At 40.8% G+C, this 19,529-nt stretch overlaps 1 protein-coding gene across 2 annotated transcripts in view; it reads right to left on the bottom strand.

The window, feature by feature from the left end:
* Positions 1 to 19,529, bottom strand: part of PACRG (parkin coregulated) — a 469,474-nt gene that overhangs the window by 142,679 nt on the left and 307,266 nt on the right. For both annotated transcript variants that reach the window (XM_024194745.1, XM_024194744.2), the window contains exon 5: positions 5,117 to 5,266. In XM_024194745.1, the coding sequence (XP_024050513.1) occupies positions 5,117 to 5,266 (150 nt within the window). The remainder of the gene's footprint in view (positions 1 to 5,116; positions 5,267 to 19,529) is intronic.

Raw genomic sequence — 19,529 nt, forward strand, 5'->3', positions numbered from 1 at the left:
AAATGTTAAAAATTCTCCATATGCAGTGTAGTTTTAGCTATGTTGGTACCAGGATATTAGAGAGACAAGGTGAGGAAGGTAATATCTTTTATTGGACTCACTTCTGTTAGTGAGAGAGACAAGCTTTCAAGCCACTCAAAGTTCTTCTTCAGGTCTGAGAAAGGTACTCTGAGCTGTGATGCTTGGAGTACCTGTCCCAGACCTGAAGAAGAGCTCTCTGTGGCTCAAAAGCTTGTCTCTCTCACCAACAGAAGTTGGTCCAATAAAAGATATTACCTTCCCTACCTTGTCTCTCTAAAAATTCTCTGGGAAAGAAAAGCAGCAGACTGTACCAATGCCCTCTCCACAACCTGCAAATGTTCTCTCTGGGACATAAAGTGGTCCACTACAAGTTCCAACTCTGAATTTTTATTTACTTTCCATACAGTTCTTCCTGGAAAAAAATAATATAGCCCCAAGTCATCAGAGATGCTGAGCCTGATTCTGGTGTCACTTATTATGTGCCATTATAAATCTCAGTTGAAGACAAATAATTTATCTTGGTATGAATTAGAATTAGCAATCAAAATCAGGCCCACTGCGTGTCAAGGATCCAACAGCTGAATCAGATGCTATATTTAGTTGCTGAAAACCCTCTTTCTCTAATTATTTAAAAATTAGAGCAATGCGCAGTAATCAGAATTTTGTCTCAAGGTACTGGATAGAACAAATAACTACAATTTTCAATTGCTTTTAGTTTGTTTTCAAATACCGAAAGACAACCTGCAAGATGCCACTTGGAAAAATAAAGGTCTTAAGATACAGGAAGAAATAATGTGAAACCTTTGAATTGTTTGTAATTGCCCCTTTTGTCTCTAAAAACATATAAACAAATTCTTATTTACAATAAATGTACTTAATAGTTATATAGTAGAGTAAAATTTCAGTCTAGAGAAAATATCCATCAGAAACAGCTGAAAACAAGATTTTATGGAAATGTTGAAAAAAATAATTAGCATCATGTGAAATGTGCCACTAACAGTTGAAGCTCTTTGGTAATATTAGCAAAATAATCCTCCTGGGGAAAACTCTTACTTGTTTTGTCTTTTCTTTGGTCAGATTGCTCCAAGACTAAAATAAACATTTACAGAAAAATAGTGCATGATATCTTGGTATTTTGGCATGATATCTGAGTAGGGTAAAATTTGGAGATGTGTTTTATATATTTTCAGAATACCTTGAGTGCCGGCAAATACTATGCTTAGATAAATATCAAAATATTATCCTTGATGTTGGAGTTGCAAAACCATATTCAGACCCAGAGCTGTGGTCGACCAATTCAGCAGCAGAGCTTCAGCGGAGTGAAGTAAATGAGAAAGTGCTGCGCTTGCCAATGAGTGCACTCCCCTTTCTGCCTGAAGACCTAGTGGCATTTGAGTGTTCATTTAGAACTGTCTCCTATTGAAAATGCCTGGGGAAAGAGGATGGGGACAGAAAAGAACAATGGGCCTGTGACAAAGTGGGAGGCGCCTAAGGCTGACTCACCACTCTATACTCTGTAAACTGCCCTGCACGGGCCAAATTGGGGAGCTAACTGAACACGGACTGGGTGATTAACCAGTTAACGAGGGGATTCAGCTAGTCAGCTAGGGACGGTTAAAAGGGAGACAGGAAGGGAAAGGAGGAAGCTGGAAGGAAGGGCAAAGAAGCCCAATATCTCAGAGTGGTGAGATCTCTTCCCCTCATCCTCTGCCTAGAAAGTAAGGAGAAGTTTTAGATAAATATGTTGATGTTAGACTGCTTTACTCTCCTTCACTACACTCTCCATCTCTGTCCTGACCTAAACAGCTTTTAGTGCAACAAGATTTTACAAGAAAGGCAAACTCTTAGCTTTATGTATAGTCACAGTTCATTGCGCCTGGTTTCTTCCATAGATCTCCGTTTGAAAACCAAGTACAGACACTGAATCACTATGCTTAGTTACAGTTTTTAATTGATGTGCAGTGTAAAAACACTGTTACATAATTATTTAATTAAAATTAGAATGCACAAAACTAAAATGTTCACCTAGTCACAAACTGTTACTCTTGCCTTGTTCAAGTTGAACAACAACAACAACAACATAACATAGTAAATAGAATTTAGGGCTATTCTTTTTGGCTGTTTAGAGTGATGAATCCAGGGGTGGCTTTGGGGGGAATTTTTTTAGTTCCTGAACAACAAATATGAAGTCTTATGTTTAATTGGATATCAGATACAAATCCACAGAATAAGATGTCATACAAATGGTTGAAAACCTGTTTGCTTTTTTATTGAGTTGGTTGGTTTTTGTATAGCAAGTGTGATCTAACCAGTTGTGTGCATCTTTATGTCTATGTAGTGCCAGTAGCAGACATGAGCCTTCCCTACCATTCATCTGACACAATAGCAGCGAGGGAACCAGGATTGCTCACAGCCTGCCTCGGGCTAAAATTTGGAAAATGGGGCTCAGCAGATAAATCACTTACCATTTAAATGATATATTTTCTTTTGATGTGTTGTATTTGGCCTCAGATCCTGCAATTGGACCCACTAAGTTGCCCCCCTGTGTCTGTGAGAAACCCAACTGAAGTTTATGGGGCTCCACACAAATGCAGAGGTTCAACCATATGTTTTTTTTTTAATCACAGCCCTACATCCTACAACTCCCCGACATTCACAGTTCTCCTCCATTCCACTCTGTACACATGGTTAAGGCTGTGAGTTTATCATGGGGGTCACTGATTCTGTGACTTTCTGGGACTGCCGTGATTTCTGAAATGGCTGGTGTGGCTGGCCCGGGGACTGTCTGAGCAGCTCGAACGGCCCCCGGGCCAGCCGCACCAGCCACAGCTGGGGCAGTCTCAGGCCACTGCCCCCCACACAGCAGCAGGAGTTTGGGTGTGGGAGGGAGCTCAGGGCTGGGGGTTGGGGCACAGAAGGGGGTGAGGGCTCTGGGTGGCGCTTACCTCAGGGGGGCTCCCTGGAAGCAGCGACATCCCTCAGCTCCTGGTGGAGGTGTGGCCAAGCAGCTCTGCACGCTGCCTCCATCTGAAGGCATCGCTTCCACAGCTCCCATTGGCCATGGTTCTCAGCCAATGGAAGCTGCGGAGCCGGTGCTTGAGGTGGAGGCAGCACACAGAGCTGCCTGGCCATGCCTCTGCTGAGGAGCTGAGCGAGGGGGATGTCGCTGCTTCCAGGGAGGAGTGAAGCCAGGTAGGGACCCTCGCCAACTGTTCCCCCTGCAGCACCAGTGGTCGTCCCGGGCTGCGCACCGCCGCGTGCCGCCACGCGCCCCCTCACAGCATCAGTGGGGGCCCAGGGCCGTGCGCCACCACCTCCCTCCCCAGCACCTCCTGGGCTGCTCCCTCCCCAGTACCCACAGTGCCCCCCGGGTTTCTCCCCTCCCACCCCAATGGGAGCTGGGGGAAGTGGTGCAGGCAGCTCTCGTTAGCCGGGAATGTCGAACTGTGGCAACTGGGAGCTGTGGGCGGCCGTGCCTGCAGACGGTCGGTCAATGTAAACAAACTGTCTCGCAGCCCGCCAGCGGATTACCCTGACAGGCCTCAGGTTGCCCACCACTGCTATAGATGGTATTTGATTCCAGTTAAGATACATAATATTTTTGCTACTGGGGAGGTGCTCTCTTGGAAGGGTTGCAAGAAAAGGGAACATATTTACATAGGGTGGTTGTGTTCGGAATTAGTTGGTTTGGGGAGGAAATTATTAAAGAGATTCATTTTATGACTAAATGCTGGCTTTCTAGAGATCCCCTGACCTTCTTACTTAATGCTCCAGTAAAGGATCTACATTTAAAATGGAACAAATTAATTTATTTTTTACTGTTAGCAACTAGACTCTGTATTGCACATTATTGGAAAAATTCGACTCCTCCTTCTGTGGTATAATAAAATATGGACTGTCCTTGTAATGAGCAAACTTTCATACCAAATACACAAGAGAAGCGCCAAAAAAAAGACAAGTATTTAGAAATCTGGTCATCCTTTTTTAGCATACCCAGAGAACGAGGGCTCCCCAGCCAGCAAACCAGAATCTTTAGCCAGATGCTTTGAATATTACGTTGATCCCAAATAAATAATGTACGATTTGGTATGTTAACATTTTATAATAATTTTGTCTTAATAAAAAGTTAATAAAGAACAAAACCAAAACCCAGACAAATATAAGCTAATATTTGGTAATATATGCAGGAGGTAGCCCAGTGGCTAAACACTGAAATAGCATGAGTTTCATAGACACCCTGCCTACATTATAACCTTTATTAGCATGGTTGTTAGCGATTAACTTATTTTAACCTACAGTATTGCATGTGAATGGCATAAAACTTTGAAGTCGATAACTTAGTAAGTGATTGAACAGATAATATGCCAAGAGGTTTACTACAGGAACAAGACATTTTGGATATAGCAGTTTGGTTCAGATTTGTGAGAATGGTGTAATAATACTCCATGCAGTACTTTATTGTTATTTTTTTTTAAGACAAAACTAGCCATGGAATTTTGCACTACAAATAAAACAACTTACTCAAGAGTATGGAGCATGAAGTGGTTCTAAATTTCTTCCATAGTAAAACCTGTTAATTGTGCAACAATAACTCCAAACTTCACTGCTTTGCTAGAGATAATTTCTCTTGTCTGTCAAATTGACTAACTGGTTAATAATTTTCTTTTTATTCTCTCCTAAACCAAAAAGCAATAATGGGTAAGAATGAACTTTACTGGTGAGGAGAACCCAGAACAGAATTAAAATAGTGAACTTAAAATTACCATGTTGAAAAGAAAAGAAATTTTTTTTGCAATCTATTAATGTAGTCAAAAGACTATTACAAAACTTTACAATTTAATTATTGGAAGATTACAGAACTGCTTCAGTGCTTTTGTACTGTGTTAAATAAGCTGTACATGCAAGGAGTAATAAATGAAATTGTTAATTTTACTGCATCCCTAGGGAATAGCAGTGGGGGTTACATTATTTAGAGCTCCAAACGGATCTGGGTTTATATGCAGTAATAAATCCTAACTACATTGTTAATTAACCCTGCCTCAAGCCCCATTTTGCCTTAGGGTTGAAAGACACAGTGATTAGTAGGATAACTCACCATTCATATTCTTAAAGATGTTTAGGATGGGGAGGATTTGACGATAATAGGGCACCAAGGCTTCCCCCACCATGTCAGCTGACACTACCAGGTGCTGGAGGACTTTGAGCGTGATGCAGATGACCTGGCGGTTACGAAGGTTCAGTGCATCTGTGATGTAGAAAGAAAGACAAGCAGAAAGCAGAAGAATTAATTTTTAGAATGTAAAAGGGAGGGAGAGAAGTCCTCTAATGGACAAATTTAATTAAACTATACTCTGTTGGGGATTGTAAATGGGCCTTTATTAGCCCAGCTCTGAAAGATCCCAGAGATGGATTGTGGCCTTGACATTATAAAACACTGCCTTGTCTGATTGTTATTTGTTCCCACAACTTGTGCTGACTCCTCACTAGCCCCAAGAATGCAGCTCATTATTCTCTCATGCTGCCTGTGTTACTAGTCTGGTCCAAATAAATAAACAAATAAATAAATAAATAAATAAATAAATAAAAAGAAATCCTCAGTAAGTACCATTGAGGCCAATGGAACTGCAAGACAATCTGTGAAGGTTGACAACAGACACATTCTAGTGCAACAATTAGCCTGTTTGTGAGTTTGCACCCATTTGCTTAGCTATCATTTTATTCATTTCAATTAACAATTCGTGCTATTCTGAAATCTAGTACAATGAGGCAAATGTTTGTAGGGGGGGGGGGGGGGAGAAACCTGTAGGCTTCTTTTAAAAGACACACATTCTGATACGAAAAAAGAAAGATTCTGTCTTGCCTACTTGAGATTTTTTAGTAGTTGCAGCTGAATTTTCTCTTTGCTTTCAGTCTTATGACATTTCATAAATACCTTTTGTCTCAGTTCCTTCTTGGTTTTAATAATAGAAAATAAATTAGTTTGCTTTTCCTTTTTTATTTCAAAATGACTTACATTTGAAAAATATTTATTGTTTTTGCAACATTCCTCCTGTTATACTGCTTATTCCCAAAATTCCACATTTTGGGAGCAACTGCCACATATAATACTATAAAGTGAATGGGTCTGATTCTCCTCTGGTCTGCATGTTATGTAAATGTTTACACCTGTGCAAAGCCAATATAAAATGATAACTTTTTTTTTCTTCCAAGAAATAAGACCAATATTTTTAAACAAAATATTTATTTCTGAAATAAGCTTGAAAAATAATTGATGACACCACCTTTCATGATATAGATGTCAGTTAGATAAAACTACCATAACTGATATATTGTCTGTATACACTGTCAAGTGTTCATGAACTGCAGATCACACATTAATTGTAAATATTTGAAAAAAAAATCAAAGTTAGTTACTAGTAATAGTTGTTTTTCTAGAGCTGCCTCTGTGCATTCACACTAATGGCATTTAACATCTCTGGCATTGAGCTATGGAACTATATACGAAAGCCACATCCACTGCGGAATGCAGTAGTGCTCTCATGGTAAGATGACATCATCGACACTGTCTATAGAATACAGTGCACACCTCAGCCTACTTCAGTTCTTTCTCCCTAGCCTGAGGAGTGCTGAAACACAAAGAATGCCTAGGCAGACGAGAAGGTGGTTGGGTAGTGTGAATGCACAGAAACAACTCTTGAAGACCACCACTTACCAGTAAGTAACCTATATTTCTTCTTTTAGGGCCTCTGTATATTCCCACTAATGGGAGATTAGCAAACAGTGCCCCCATCAGAGTATGATGGGCAAGGAGTTCTAGGAAAAAATGGACTATAGCACTGCTCTATCAAATTGAGCACCAGTACACAATGCCAAGTCCAATGACTAGTGCTTAATGAAAACACGGACTGAACTCCATGTTGCTGCTTTGCAAAGCTCTATCATGAGACTCCCCTGGTGAGCGTGAGATCTGAGAAAGACAATGGGAAGGGACACAGATTGTGACAGGTAAAAATCTGAGATAACTTTAGGCATAAAACTAGGGTGAGGTCCCATGACAACTTTCTCTCTGTGTACTACGTAGGATGGAATGGCCATCCAGGCACTGAGCTCACTAAACCTCCTTGCAGAGGAGATTAAGAGCTCTGTTGTGATAGACAGATGTTCCAAGGATGCCTGGGTTGGTGGCTCATAGGGAGGACACATAAGCATAGTAAGTACTAGATTCAAGTCCTAGGTATGAGAACATTCTCTCATGGGGAAAGGCATTAGTCCCTTCAGAAAACATGAAACTGTGGGGTGAGATAATATAGGATTATCCCTGACCAAGTTATGATAAGCCAATTTAGCTGCCAAATGACCCTTGAGGGAAGTTACTGCTAACCCCTGTGATTTCAAGTACAATAGATATTCTAAAATTGCAGGTATACCCTCTTGTAATGGTATTAACTCTTTAGTCGTTGCGGAAAAGCACAAACTTCCGAGCTTCAGAGATCTTCCTCAGGTCAGGAGAAAAGTAACCAGAGTGTCGGATCTAAATATGAGGTGGATCATATTGTGAAGCATAAGGATTTCACACACAATGTAAGGGACCACTTGAAATGAAGTGGGCAATTAAGGGTTAACAGGCAGTAGATTAGGTTACAAATTGTTGTAATGAACCAGTGCCTCTATTAAGTCCATGGTTTTTAATGTCCAGCGGAATTATGAATTTAATCTCCCAGGCTCATCTTTTGAATGTGTTGCGTGGGTTTCCTTTGAGGACAAGAACTGAGAGATCAGATATTTAGTTATCCCTACCTGAGTAAAAGTGAGGCTGTCATTGGTTCAGGGACCATTAGTGCGGATCATACAACCTCCTGCTGAGTGCTTCTGCCTATATGTTCTCTTCCCTTGATTGGTGTACTGCTTTACTGTAAATATGATGGTGGATAAACCATAGCAACAGTATCCTTGCCACCATACACAGGAGTGTGTTCCTCCCTGCTTGTTGATCTAATACATGGCCAAGGTATTGTCTGTAAGTACCTGTACCATTTGATGTTGTGTGGAAGGCCATTAGGACCTATCTCACCACTCTGAGTTTCAGGACACTGATGTGGAGTTTGGACTCCAAAATGTTCCACTGTCCACGTACACAGAGGTCCTGGCAATCAGCACCCCAACTGAGGCTGGAGGCATCTGTGGTGACTGTAATAGTAGGTGATAGAAGACTGAACAACAGCCCCTCAGTACATTGTCTCTGAACCTGCACAAAGGTAGCTGTTGAAGCACTCCTTTTAGGCTGTGTACAATGAGTCTGTAATGACATGCAACCCAAAGTTAGAGGGGCCTCATTCTTAGACAAGGAAAGGTTATCATGTAAGTTGATGAGGTCATGAGATCCATAAGCTTTAGGAAAAAGTGTGTTTGCACAGGTTGATCCCTGCAAGTTTGCAGAAAGTCTCTTATTTTCAGAAATCTATCTTCCAGGAGGAAGACCCTCACCTGAGTGGAGTCCAGGACCAACCTGATAAAGGTGATTCTCTGTGTAGGCTCACGTGAGAACTTCTCCCAATTGATGAGCTCTAGAGACTTCAGAAGATTTCACGTGTATTAAGCTCCAGAAGAAAGACTGTTTAGCAAGCTGGCCTTTAGTAGCCAAATTATCCTGGTAAAGGTACATGTGTCTGTGATGTGTGCAACTACTGAAAGGCATTCTGCAAATACACCCGGTGCTGTGGCCAGACCAAACAGGAATACATGAAATTGGAAGTGATTTTCTCCCACACAAAATCAAAGGTACTTGATGTGGGTGAGTTTTATTACTACATGAAAGCAAATGTACTACAGGTTAAGTGGTTCATACCAATTCCCCTTGAACAGGAATGGGATGATGTCCCCCAGTGTTAGCATCCTGAACTTGAAAGTCTTTATGTACCTGTTGAAGTTTCTGAGGTCCAGGATGGGCCTTAGGCAGTCCCCCTTCTTAGATTTTAGGAAACATCCGGAGTAAAACCCTTTCCCTTGCTATTGGTCCTCTACAGCACCCTTTTGAAGAAGGGAGCTTATGTCCACCAATAGGAGTTTTTCACAAGAGGGGTCCCCAAAGGAGGTTTGGGGGTGAGAGAGTGGAGGAGGCCGGTATGAAACTGGATTATATAACCATTGTTTATGGTCTCCAATACCCAACAATCCAAATAATCTAGCACCAGGCATTGAAGAAGGATGAGGTCTGACCTGTCGAGGGAGAGGGGTATGGCTCTTGAGCATCCATCAGAAGTGATGTTTGGAACCTTATGACAACATGCAATGTGGGATTTCTGGACTGTGTTTTTTCTACAGCAGCCATTTTAAAAGAAGCTGAAGACTAGTATCACCACTGAAGTTAGGTACTCTGTTGGTATTGAATGGGGGAAGGGGACTGTTTCTGAAATTGAAAGTTTGTACAATCTGACTTTCTTTTAGCAGTAGATGCAGACTGGGAAAGTCCCAGAGACCAGGCTATGATTCTTAGTCTTAATCTGTTCCCTAGTATTTTACCTAAAGAGCACAGAGCAGTTGCAAAGAACTTGCTGAGGGGAGGACATTAGCCAAGTGTGCTCTGAGAGCAGTTTACAACCCCTCAGATACAACTACAAGATCTATGGCCACTGGCACAGCTCTGAGGAGATACTTATGACTCCAAACATTAGTCTTTGCTCCAGCCTCTCAGAAAGTAATAGAAGATTTTCCCTTTAAGGCCCCCAGACTCTTTAATGCAGGGAAAACACTCAGCATCTAGTGCCAGGATCATTGGCAGCTGCGTTAATGCTGATGCCCAAGTCAGTGCTGAACAGGGTTTGGCAGCATCCAAAAGAGCCTTCATGGACTCCTAAATGAAGGGCAACATGAGTAATTGATGAGGATCCTTCCTAATATCTTTCTGTCCTGATGGAGCCTTTTTTGAAGGAAGGCGACGGGGCTCCTTTGAGTGGACCAGGAGAACTTGCATGGCTGGTTCTGAGAGGAACCCATGTTCCTCCAGAATGTTTTGAATTGAAGTAAGTGAAAAATGCTATTGTGTGATCAAGCAGTGGAGGCAAAGCTAATAGCTTTGATGGGTTTCCACAAAAAAGAGAAATTGATGGCACTTGAGGGACACACACCAGTGATGTGTCTACAAAACTGGAGTCTCAGATGGAGGAGTGTGAGCCAAAGCTGGGATTGGCATCTGTAAGGAGTCCTCGAAGAAACCATGCCAGTGATAGAAAGAGAACAATGCCTCCTCTCTTCTTCTTCTCCTAGGACACCCTTTGTGAGTTGGAATGCTACCTCTTCTCCTTTTTCCCTGTAGCAGAGTCACCAGAGATGTGGAAGCATGCCTTTCGGTTATGACATCAACCAGTGTCAATTCTCATGGCTTCAAAGGAATTGTTCCTCCTGACAGTATTTCTGATACGTATCATGGTACTGGTGTGGACTGTCTCGATGGAGTTTGCAGTACTGGACAGTGTTGAGTGGGAAGCTCAGCTGATGTAGGTGTTAACTTTTGAGGAGGTGGACCTTAGGGTTGCCAATTTTGATTGGACGTATTCCTAGAGGTTCATCACGACATAATCTTTATCTAAAGAATAATCTTTAACTCCTGGAGACTCTAGCACAATCCTGGAGGGTTGGCAACCCTAACCTTAGGCCCAACATCAAGGGGGGTGCTGAGGCAGGAATGTCAAGGTCAGTGATACTCAAATCCAGAGACCTTCCCCTCTGGAAGAACCCACAGTCCAGGTCAATTGGGAGGTTTTGGGGGGAACCCGGGCCCGCCCTCTACTCCGGGTTCCAGCCCAGGGCCCTGTGGACTGCAGCTGTCTATAGTGCCTCCTGTAACAGCTGCATGACAGCTACAACTCCCTGGGCTACTTCCCCATGGCCTCCTCCAAACACCTTCCTTATTCTCATCCCAGGACCTTCCTCCTGGTGTCTGATAACACTTGTGCTCCTCAGTCCTCCAGCAGCACAGCCTCTCACTCTCAGCTCCTTGCGCCTCTTGCTCCCAGCTCCTCACACTCGCACCGCAAACTGAAGTGAGCTCCTTTTTAAAACCCAGGTGCCCTGATTAGCCTGCCTTAATTGATTCTAGAAGCTTCTTCTTAACTGGTTCCAGGTGTCCTAATTAGCCTGCCTGCCTTAACTGGTTCTAGCAGGTTCCTGATTACTCTAGTACAGCCCCTGCTCTGGTCAGTCAGGGAACAGAAAACTACTCATCCAGTGACCAGTATATTTGCCCTCTACCAGACTCCTGTACCCCACTGGTCTGGGTCTGTCACAATATATAACAAAATATTTCCTGTGTCATACTGTTTAAATATGAATATATAGTACTATAGCAAATAAAACAATGCATTCACACTACTGTAGCTCTTCTTCGTAATGTTGATCACTAATTTGGCTCCTGAACCACTGAGGTCTGAGTATCACTGGTCTATGAGCAACTTAAGCTTCTTTACAGAAGACCTCTGCACAGAGGTGGACCTCAAAGTTTCCACAGGAATATCAGGACGGTCGGGAGGCTTACCAAAGCCAAATGTGCATGGAGCCTGGCCTGAGCTGCCTGTTCTTTTAGGTCTGAGGAGTAAAAGCTAGGCAAATAGTGCAATGGGATACCATGTGCAATTCTCCCAAGCACACCAGGCACCAAATCCATGAGTCTGTCGCAGGGTAGATAGCTGAGCATGTTGCACATCTTTTAAATCCTGTAGAGGTTTCAGGACCCAACATGATCTCAGAGGTAACCAAAGGCCAAGAGTTCTAGCCAGCTAACTAACAAACTATTTGAAGAAAACAGGCTAACTACCCTCAGAGACAGGAGAGGTAGTTCCATTAGCTCTCAGCAAAGAAGGAATTGAGGTGGGCCAGGCAGCATGCTCCTGTATATAGACTGAGCCAATTATATCATCCTAATGAAAGAGCGCTACTGCACCCCCCCAGTGGATGTGGCTTGTCTATACATTTCCACAGCTCAGTGCTAGAGGTCCTGAGTCCCATTAGTGGGAATGCATAGAGGCCTTCAAAGAACTGAATTTTCACTTCTGCTGCCATCACCTAGAATCATAAGCTAGGCTCAGAATTGCAATCAAAGTAGCAAAAAAATATTTAACATTAAATCTAACTGCAGGTGTCTATAAAACAGATTCATGGAAAACCTAAGGGAATACGTATCCTATCAATTTGCATAGATACTTTCCTTAAATGCTAACTTTATTTTCCATACATGCACAAAGTGTAGAATACATCCCTAATAGACAGTTCCACTAATAGAAAAGAGCTACACTTGTGAAATTCCTATTAATTTCAATGGTAGCAACACATATGCAGCAAAAGAAAGAATTGGCTTATGATGTCCACTGCCATGGTGATGGGTCTGGTATAAGAATTTGAACTGAATAGCATACACACACTCAAGCTTGGAGGCCTCTAAATTTTAGAATACTGCAATGCGAAATAGGGAAATGCTGGTAAGTATCAAAAGTAAGATCAAGTTGCCTGTACAACTTTCATTACTAAACATTTATGCTTGGTATGCATAACCGCCTCAGGCAACTCTGGGCTCCATTATGCCAGGCACTATATAAAAATATAATTAGGGTCAGTATCTGCCCCAATATATCAATTAGGAACAGATGAGGTAAATCTGTTTAATTTCTTAATCTAGTAATTATTTTCTGTGAATTACTGTCATTGCATTCTTCCACACTAACCAAAGGAGGAGGCATTCAACTGTAGTATCTGAAATAAGTGTGCCTCCACAGTGTCCACATACTCTGGAGAACCTTAATGCTTTCTGAGGTTTGCCAGAACTGAAGGATGTGTGGAAGTGCTAGCAGCAGTATATAGAGCCATGATGTTAATCTTAAAATGTCTGCAACCAGGCCTCTGTGAAAGTGTTTGGACGAGACTCACTATATACTCCTCAAGGAGCTGAAGAAAATGTAAGCTATCAAAAGTACTCTTATTGAGAAAGCAACCTGAGCTACTGTCTCGTGTTCTTGGAATCTGCTGAACCAGGCGGGACCCTTACAGCTCTCAACAAAGCAAATAAGTCAATGACCAGTCTATTCTGACTGCTTGATAGTTAAAAGACATCCTTCCATTTCCTAATTGCTACTTAGAGGATTCCATTCCCCTAATGGTAGGTAGCTTCTTTCTGCTCAGCACGCCTGCACTGTACTAATTTGATTGTGGGATTCTGCTGAGCAGCAATTTTAGGAAGAAAGAAAGAACTGTTTCCTATGTGTTTGTGGGGTGGGTTACAATGAATTGTATTGTCCTATAATTGAAGATGGATGTAGTGCTGTTTGACTGTGTGACTTGTGCTTTGGCTGCACTTTTCTTCAGAAGGAGCTGCTCAGATACTACAGTGATAAGAACATAGATTAAGGGAGTCCCTATAATCTTTCCCATGGAAATACCTCAGTCTATGGATCCACACTTAAACTAGGTAAAAGTTACAGGTTTTCCAACCTTTGTAAAACACTTTGGATTGTGCTGCTTATCTAGTTAAGTTAGTTTTACTTCAGAAAATTTTGTAAGTGTTTTAATGAATCCCCCACATGATTAACATTTTTTCTGAAGTTTACAGTAACTATGAGAAAGCAATATTAAATAAAACAGAGGATAAATATTTGATTTTAAAATGGATAAGCCCAATTTTTCCTCCTTTACTTTTAAAGCACAGTAATAGATATATCTGGATTTTTAAAGTACGTTTGCAGCACTTTCTGTTTAGGGGGTATTTTCCAGTACTGCTACTTATTAAAATTAGTAAAAACAAACAAAAAACCAACAACCCTGAGTTCAATATATAACAAAACAATTCACTGCAAATTTTCAGGGAAAATTTTCAGTTATTACACTTTATTACCAGTGGCTGCAAGTTCAGAATTTTCAAATTCTCCATTAATCTAGTATTCATTTATTTGTTCTAAGAGTTGTAAAGATGAAATTTGTTCCAAAATATATATATTGTTTTTGGGGTTTTTTTTGTTTTGTTTTGTTTGTTAACTCACAGCTTGGCTAGATAAAAGCAATGCAGTTTGTTCATTCCCTGCCAGAAATTGTTTTCCATTGTTCAACTCTTTTCTTTTTCCTTGAGCAATAGATCCAACATCTGGGCGATAAAGACCTGGGAGACATCTATGTTGATGTTTTGTTGTTGTCTGGCACTTTGGAGGCTCCTGTATCTCCTGTGTCAGTCTCAGATGTCAGATATTGTAAAATTCACAATGTCACTTTCTTTGGTATTAATAGGCTTCATACACAAGGGAATGCAGCTAACATTCCCCATACAAACACACACTATAGAGTGGATCCTCTTGGAGATCTAGTTTTAATATATCAGACTAGATGTTTTTAATAAAATTGATCAGGTTAGAGCCCTTTTTTCCAGATAGAATATTGAGAACCCAGACATTGAAGAATTGAATTGGATTCTCCAATTTTCTATTTTCCTCTCAAAACATAACAAATTTGGTTAGTTTTGTTATTTTTAAGTATTTTAATAATTTGCTTCTTATTGCTTTGAGCTTCACTTTCCTCAGTTTAAAGCCACTTTTCAAAAGGCACTTACCTGAGAATCCATATTAAAAAGCTTGTGCTGACAATTTCCATTTTGTTTTCCTGCCTGTTGTAATAATTGGGCCTACAAATTTACCCTAATTGTGAGCTCAACTATAAAAAATAAGAAAAATTTCATAAAATGTCACAATAACCTATGTTGATGGAGAAAAGGTACAAAGGGAGAAAAAAAAATTAGTCCTAACAAAAAGGCCTACTAATAGAAGACAAAAACTGTTAAAAAATCATGCCTTGTAATCAAAAGGAGTTAAGAACCAAAAACGAATGAACTAAAATTGGTATGTCAAATTTTAGGCCTAATTGATGAATAAAATAACAAGTGAATGGACCATTCCTCCCATCACTCCCCTTTTGGGGTTCACAAAAAGAGATTTTCAGGGAAAAACATGGATGAAGGCTACTACAAGACAAACAAAGGGGAAGGAGAAGGCTTCTCTATAATAGCTGTCACCCTCACCATCTCCTGGGACACTGGACTTTCTTCATCCCAAACCTGAATGATGTGCTGACCAGACTAGACCAAAGAGAGAAAGGTAGATATCACCACCTCCACTAGATCCAGTTGAATCCCAACCATCTCCTGGAAATGTGAGACTTAGGCTACGTCCTCACTACGGGGGGGGGGGGGGGGGGTCGATTTAAGATACGCAAATTCCAAATTCGACGTATCGGAGCCGACTTACCCCGCTGTGAGGATGGTGGCAAATCGACCTCCGCGGCTCCCCCGTCGACGGCGCTTACTCCTACCTCCCCTGGTGGAGTACAAGCATCGATTCGGGGATCGAATGTTGCGTCCCGACGAGACGCGATAATTCGATCCCCGAGAGATCGATTTCTACCCGCCGATTCAGGCAGGTAGTGTAGACGTAGCCTTTGTCTCCTCCCACTACCCTGCAGTGTGTTCTTTGCTTTCCCTCTGATTTTCTTTTCTATCCCTCTCCTTTTTCCTTCTGTCTAATAGTCTTGCTTAGTCAGCCAAGACTGTATCTTTTGTAACCCTGATGTAAGACTGTGACCAGAAAGGTGGCTAAATGCAATTCCTTAAACAGCCAAATGTTGGCACAAGTTTGCCAGGTCTTGGAGTGGCTGATAAGACCATGTGCTGGGCCTGTGTTTTTCCACCAGTGAGGTTGCAAGTGCAAGTCAACACAAGAGACAGAAGCTGCATTTTCTACCTTTGCTGTCAAACAAGAGTTTTCTCCTTCTAAAAGCTCTCTCCAGCTAAAAGAAAAGTGAACAAGGGGAATAGTTAAAATAAAAGGCTTATTTAGTACTTTACATTACAAGTGTTCCAATGTCTTTTCCTTCTTTTCTGTACCTTTAATTAAAAAAGTTAAGATTTATAATAGTGTGTTTGCCATCATACTAAGCAGGCTAAAATCACTGTATACCAAATGCTGAACCTTGTTTAAAACTGTTTAATGTTGGACAGTGGACTCGGTCACATTAACACTTTTGACTCTTTGGGCCTATATATTCCATCTAAATTAATACAACAGTTCTCAAGACCAAAGACTGAAGCCTGTCTCGTTTTGCATTCCTCACCTCCCACATACTGGTAGAAGCAGCATTTGTTTTAGCAGATTCTTTGCCTTAACCAGAATTCTCCTCTATAAGTGTGGGACAAGATGATGTAGATCAGTTCTCCAGCAGGGTAACGAGCCCATGGAGCAAAGAAACGTCTATTGTTGTGGCATACTTAATTTTATTGATTTTAAAACCCCAAGCACTTACTGGTTTAGATATTACAGTCTAACTTCATTAAATAGTGGAAAATTCATGAAAAAGTAAAGTTTAAAGAGCAAATGATACATAACCTCTGAAAGATACATTTGCTCAGGCTTGCAACTCCTCCCCCACTCATAGCACCTTTCAGCACAAACCACTCTCACTAAGGAAGTATGCCAATTTTATATAGGAGTAAACTGAGGCACAGAAATGCTAAGGTCAGACAGTGAATTATTGACCAAGCTGGGAACAGAATTCGAGCCCTGATCCAGCAAAACACTTAAGCATATGAGTAGTCCAAATTAACTTCAGTTACATACATATCTAATTGCATTGATGGATCAAGGGCTATGATTTCTGACTCTCAGGGTATGTCTACACTGCAATTAGATACTCGCGGCTGGCTTGTGACAGCTGACTCAGGCTCACAGGACTCAGGCTGCAGGGCTGTTTAACTGCAATGTAGACATTCAGGCTTTGACTGCAGCCCCAGCTCTAGGACCCTCCCACCTTGCAGGGTCCTGGAGTCTAAACTCCAACCAGAGCTCCAACAGCTTGCAGCTCAAGCCCCATGAGTAAAAAGCTAGCTGGCATGGGCCAGTCATGGGTTTTTAGTTGCAATGTAGATATATCCTCAGTCTCTACCACCAAGACAGTACTCACGTCCCAACAGCAATATCTTGAATGATTTTAATAAGGCAGTTAATCCTTCCCTATGTATTACCTGGATAATCCTTCCAATAGCATTTCTGTTAACTTTTCAAAAAGAAAACAAGTGTGCTTTATAGCATCCAAAGAGGGCCAGATGTAGGAAGGGGTGTCAACCCCTCCTCTTCCAAAGCTGGGAAAATGTTCATGTACACAAATATTTTAATACAGATAGCAAAATATTGTACAAAGCTAACTTTCCGTAAGTTTAAAAAAATGATTAAGCTTTCTTTGTTCTCTCTCCCTTTTCCACCTGATTTCTTACTTTCCCCTCTAACTTGCTGAATTTTTTTCCACTCTTTTCCCATGTTTTCCCTGAGGTTAATCTTTCTTTACATTATCTCTTTTTCCTGATTTGGCCTCCTCCCACCTCCCCCATTCATATGTTTCAATTATTTCTCTCCTCCTCTCCCCTTTTTGTCTCTATTTTCCTGCAATTACCTCTCCCCCCCCTTCTATTTCTACCACACAAAGTCCTCTTTCCACTCTATTTCTAACCCCAGCCCTCATAAGTATTAAAGGTTGATTGGATGACACAGTTAATTTGCAGATTTCACCCTCCAAATGTGGGTGAGATGACAGTCAGTTTTGGATGAAGCTTTTCCTGTGGAACAGGTCAGGTAATTTTGTAGTGGTTAGAGGATGGAAGTAAATTTAAGATAGGAGGTAATAAGAAAAAAAAAAACACCCTACAATATCTGGAAATGCTGAAGTAACATTTTCTGAGCTGCAGAATCCAATCTAAGCCTGGTAATTGCCAACATACTTTTTTTCCCCAGCTATTGGATGTAAATGCTTCAATATTTCAGAATCAAGAAACAAACAAAAATCAAAGACTTTTGCTTTCTTTGAATGCAAGCCATGTCTTCAAAAAAAGAGGACGTTTGTTCAGAATTAGTTTTCAATCTCTGATTTTAATAGAGTCAGGATTTTTTTCTTTAGGACTATAGTTAATAAACAGAAAGATGTCAATTTATTAAAGGTATACTTTATTGGAGGGTAAAAATGTCCAGTCAAGGAAGGTAGATCTATGAGCACATTGCATAAATATGGTTTAAGCTTTCTATAAAAGAGGGAGGTGTACAATATCACCAAGCTACTCAATAATGTGAAGATATCCAAAGGAAAATAATACTACAGTGCAAATCCACTTTTAGTAGTGGCTAACAGTAATAACTACAGCCTCACATGCTTTATGCAACAGTGACCCTGATTTAATACTAAATTTAAAATAACTATATTATTGTCCATGAAATGAACCAACATTTTACAGATCAATACAATGGGGAGTCAGAGGAAACAATCACATTAATTCAGAGATCTATGAGGACATTAGAAAGAACTCTGTAGGTCAGACTATGGAGGACTGTTTAGCTCTTTTCTCACATATTTCTCTATATCTAAAACCTATAAAAAGCTATTTTTCCTTAGTGAAATTGAGTTTCAGCAAAGCTTAAGATATCCTTGATCTAGCCTGTCACAGCAGAAATGTTTGAGCATGGTAACACAGCCTCTCAGACTGAAATTCCATGGCTGTTTGAGATGGAACTGGTTCACTTCTGACTCAATCAGCAACGTTACTCTTCTAAATGAAATTGTGTTGTAGCAGTATTTCCATCTAAGTTACATTTTTAAAGAGCAATATGAATTCTGTTGTACAATAAAATATCTAATACAAAGATTTAGCTTCTCAGGCATCTACAGAATATCTAAAGTGGACTATACATGGGTGCAGTTACTGCTTCTTAAAGTAACAGTCCACGTGCATTACATTTTTGTACATTATTATTCAAACGTTATTTATAATTTATTCTGGCTAATCTAAGATTTAAAGCAACAATTTTGAAACAGAATAGCTATCAAAAAGGAATTTTACATACTCCTTTAATGATTAGATAGGAAGCTAAAACACTAGCTTTCCATTGCTAAGTCTCAGGGGGTAGCCATGTTAGTCTGTATCTAAAAAAACAACAAGGAGTCTGTTAGTCTTTAAGGTGCCACCAGACTCCTTGTTGTTATTGCTAAGTAAATACTACAATAGCCATCCAGTTTTGTTCTATCCTTGGCTGCCCATGGCAACTAGGGGCCATGATCCACCTGATTGTAAATTAGTGCAGCCTCAGGGCAACTGTAACTGAAAATAAGGAAACACAAATATTGCTTAAAGGCAGGTTTGTTCCCCATCTCTGTGCCAAACACTGGAACAAAGTAATTGAGAATCAGGGTTTTTGCAGTACTATTTTAATTATATCCTGAATACATAAATGGATACAAATTGGGAACTCATGTGGGATTCAAAGCTCTCGTGGTACATTTTTGTTTTGGTCAGATGGTCTTTCTAGGGCACAGTCCAGAGATGTGTGAGATCTGGATTGTATTCCTATCTCTGCCACACTTTGTGACCCGAGGCAAGATTAATCTTTTTCTACCTCTCTTTCCCCATCGGTAATATGAGGATAAAAATATTCTCCTGCCTCACAAGT

The sequence above is a fragment of the Terrapene carolina genome, unplaced genomic scaffold (genome assembly GCF_002925995.2).
Source record: "Terrapene carolina triunguis isolate 2854851 unplaced genomic scaffold, T_m_triunguis-2.0 Scaffold85, whole genome shotgun sequence".
NCBI lineage: Eukaryota > Metazoa > Chordata > Testudines > Emydidae > Terrapene > Terrapene triunguis.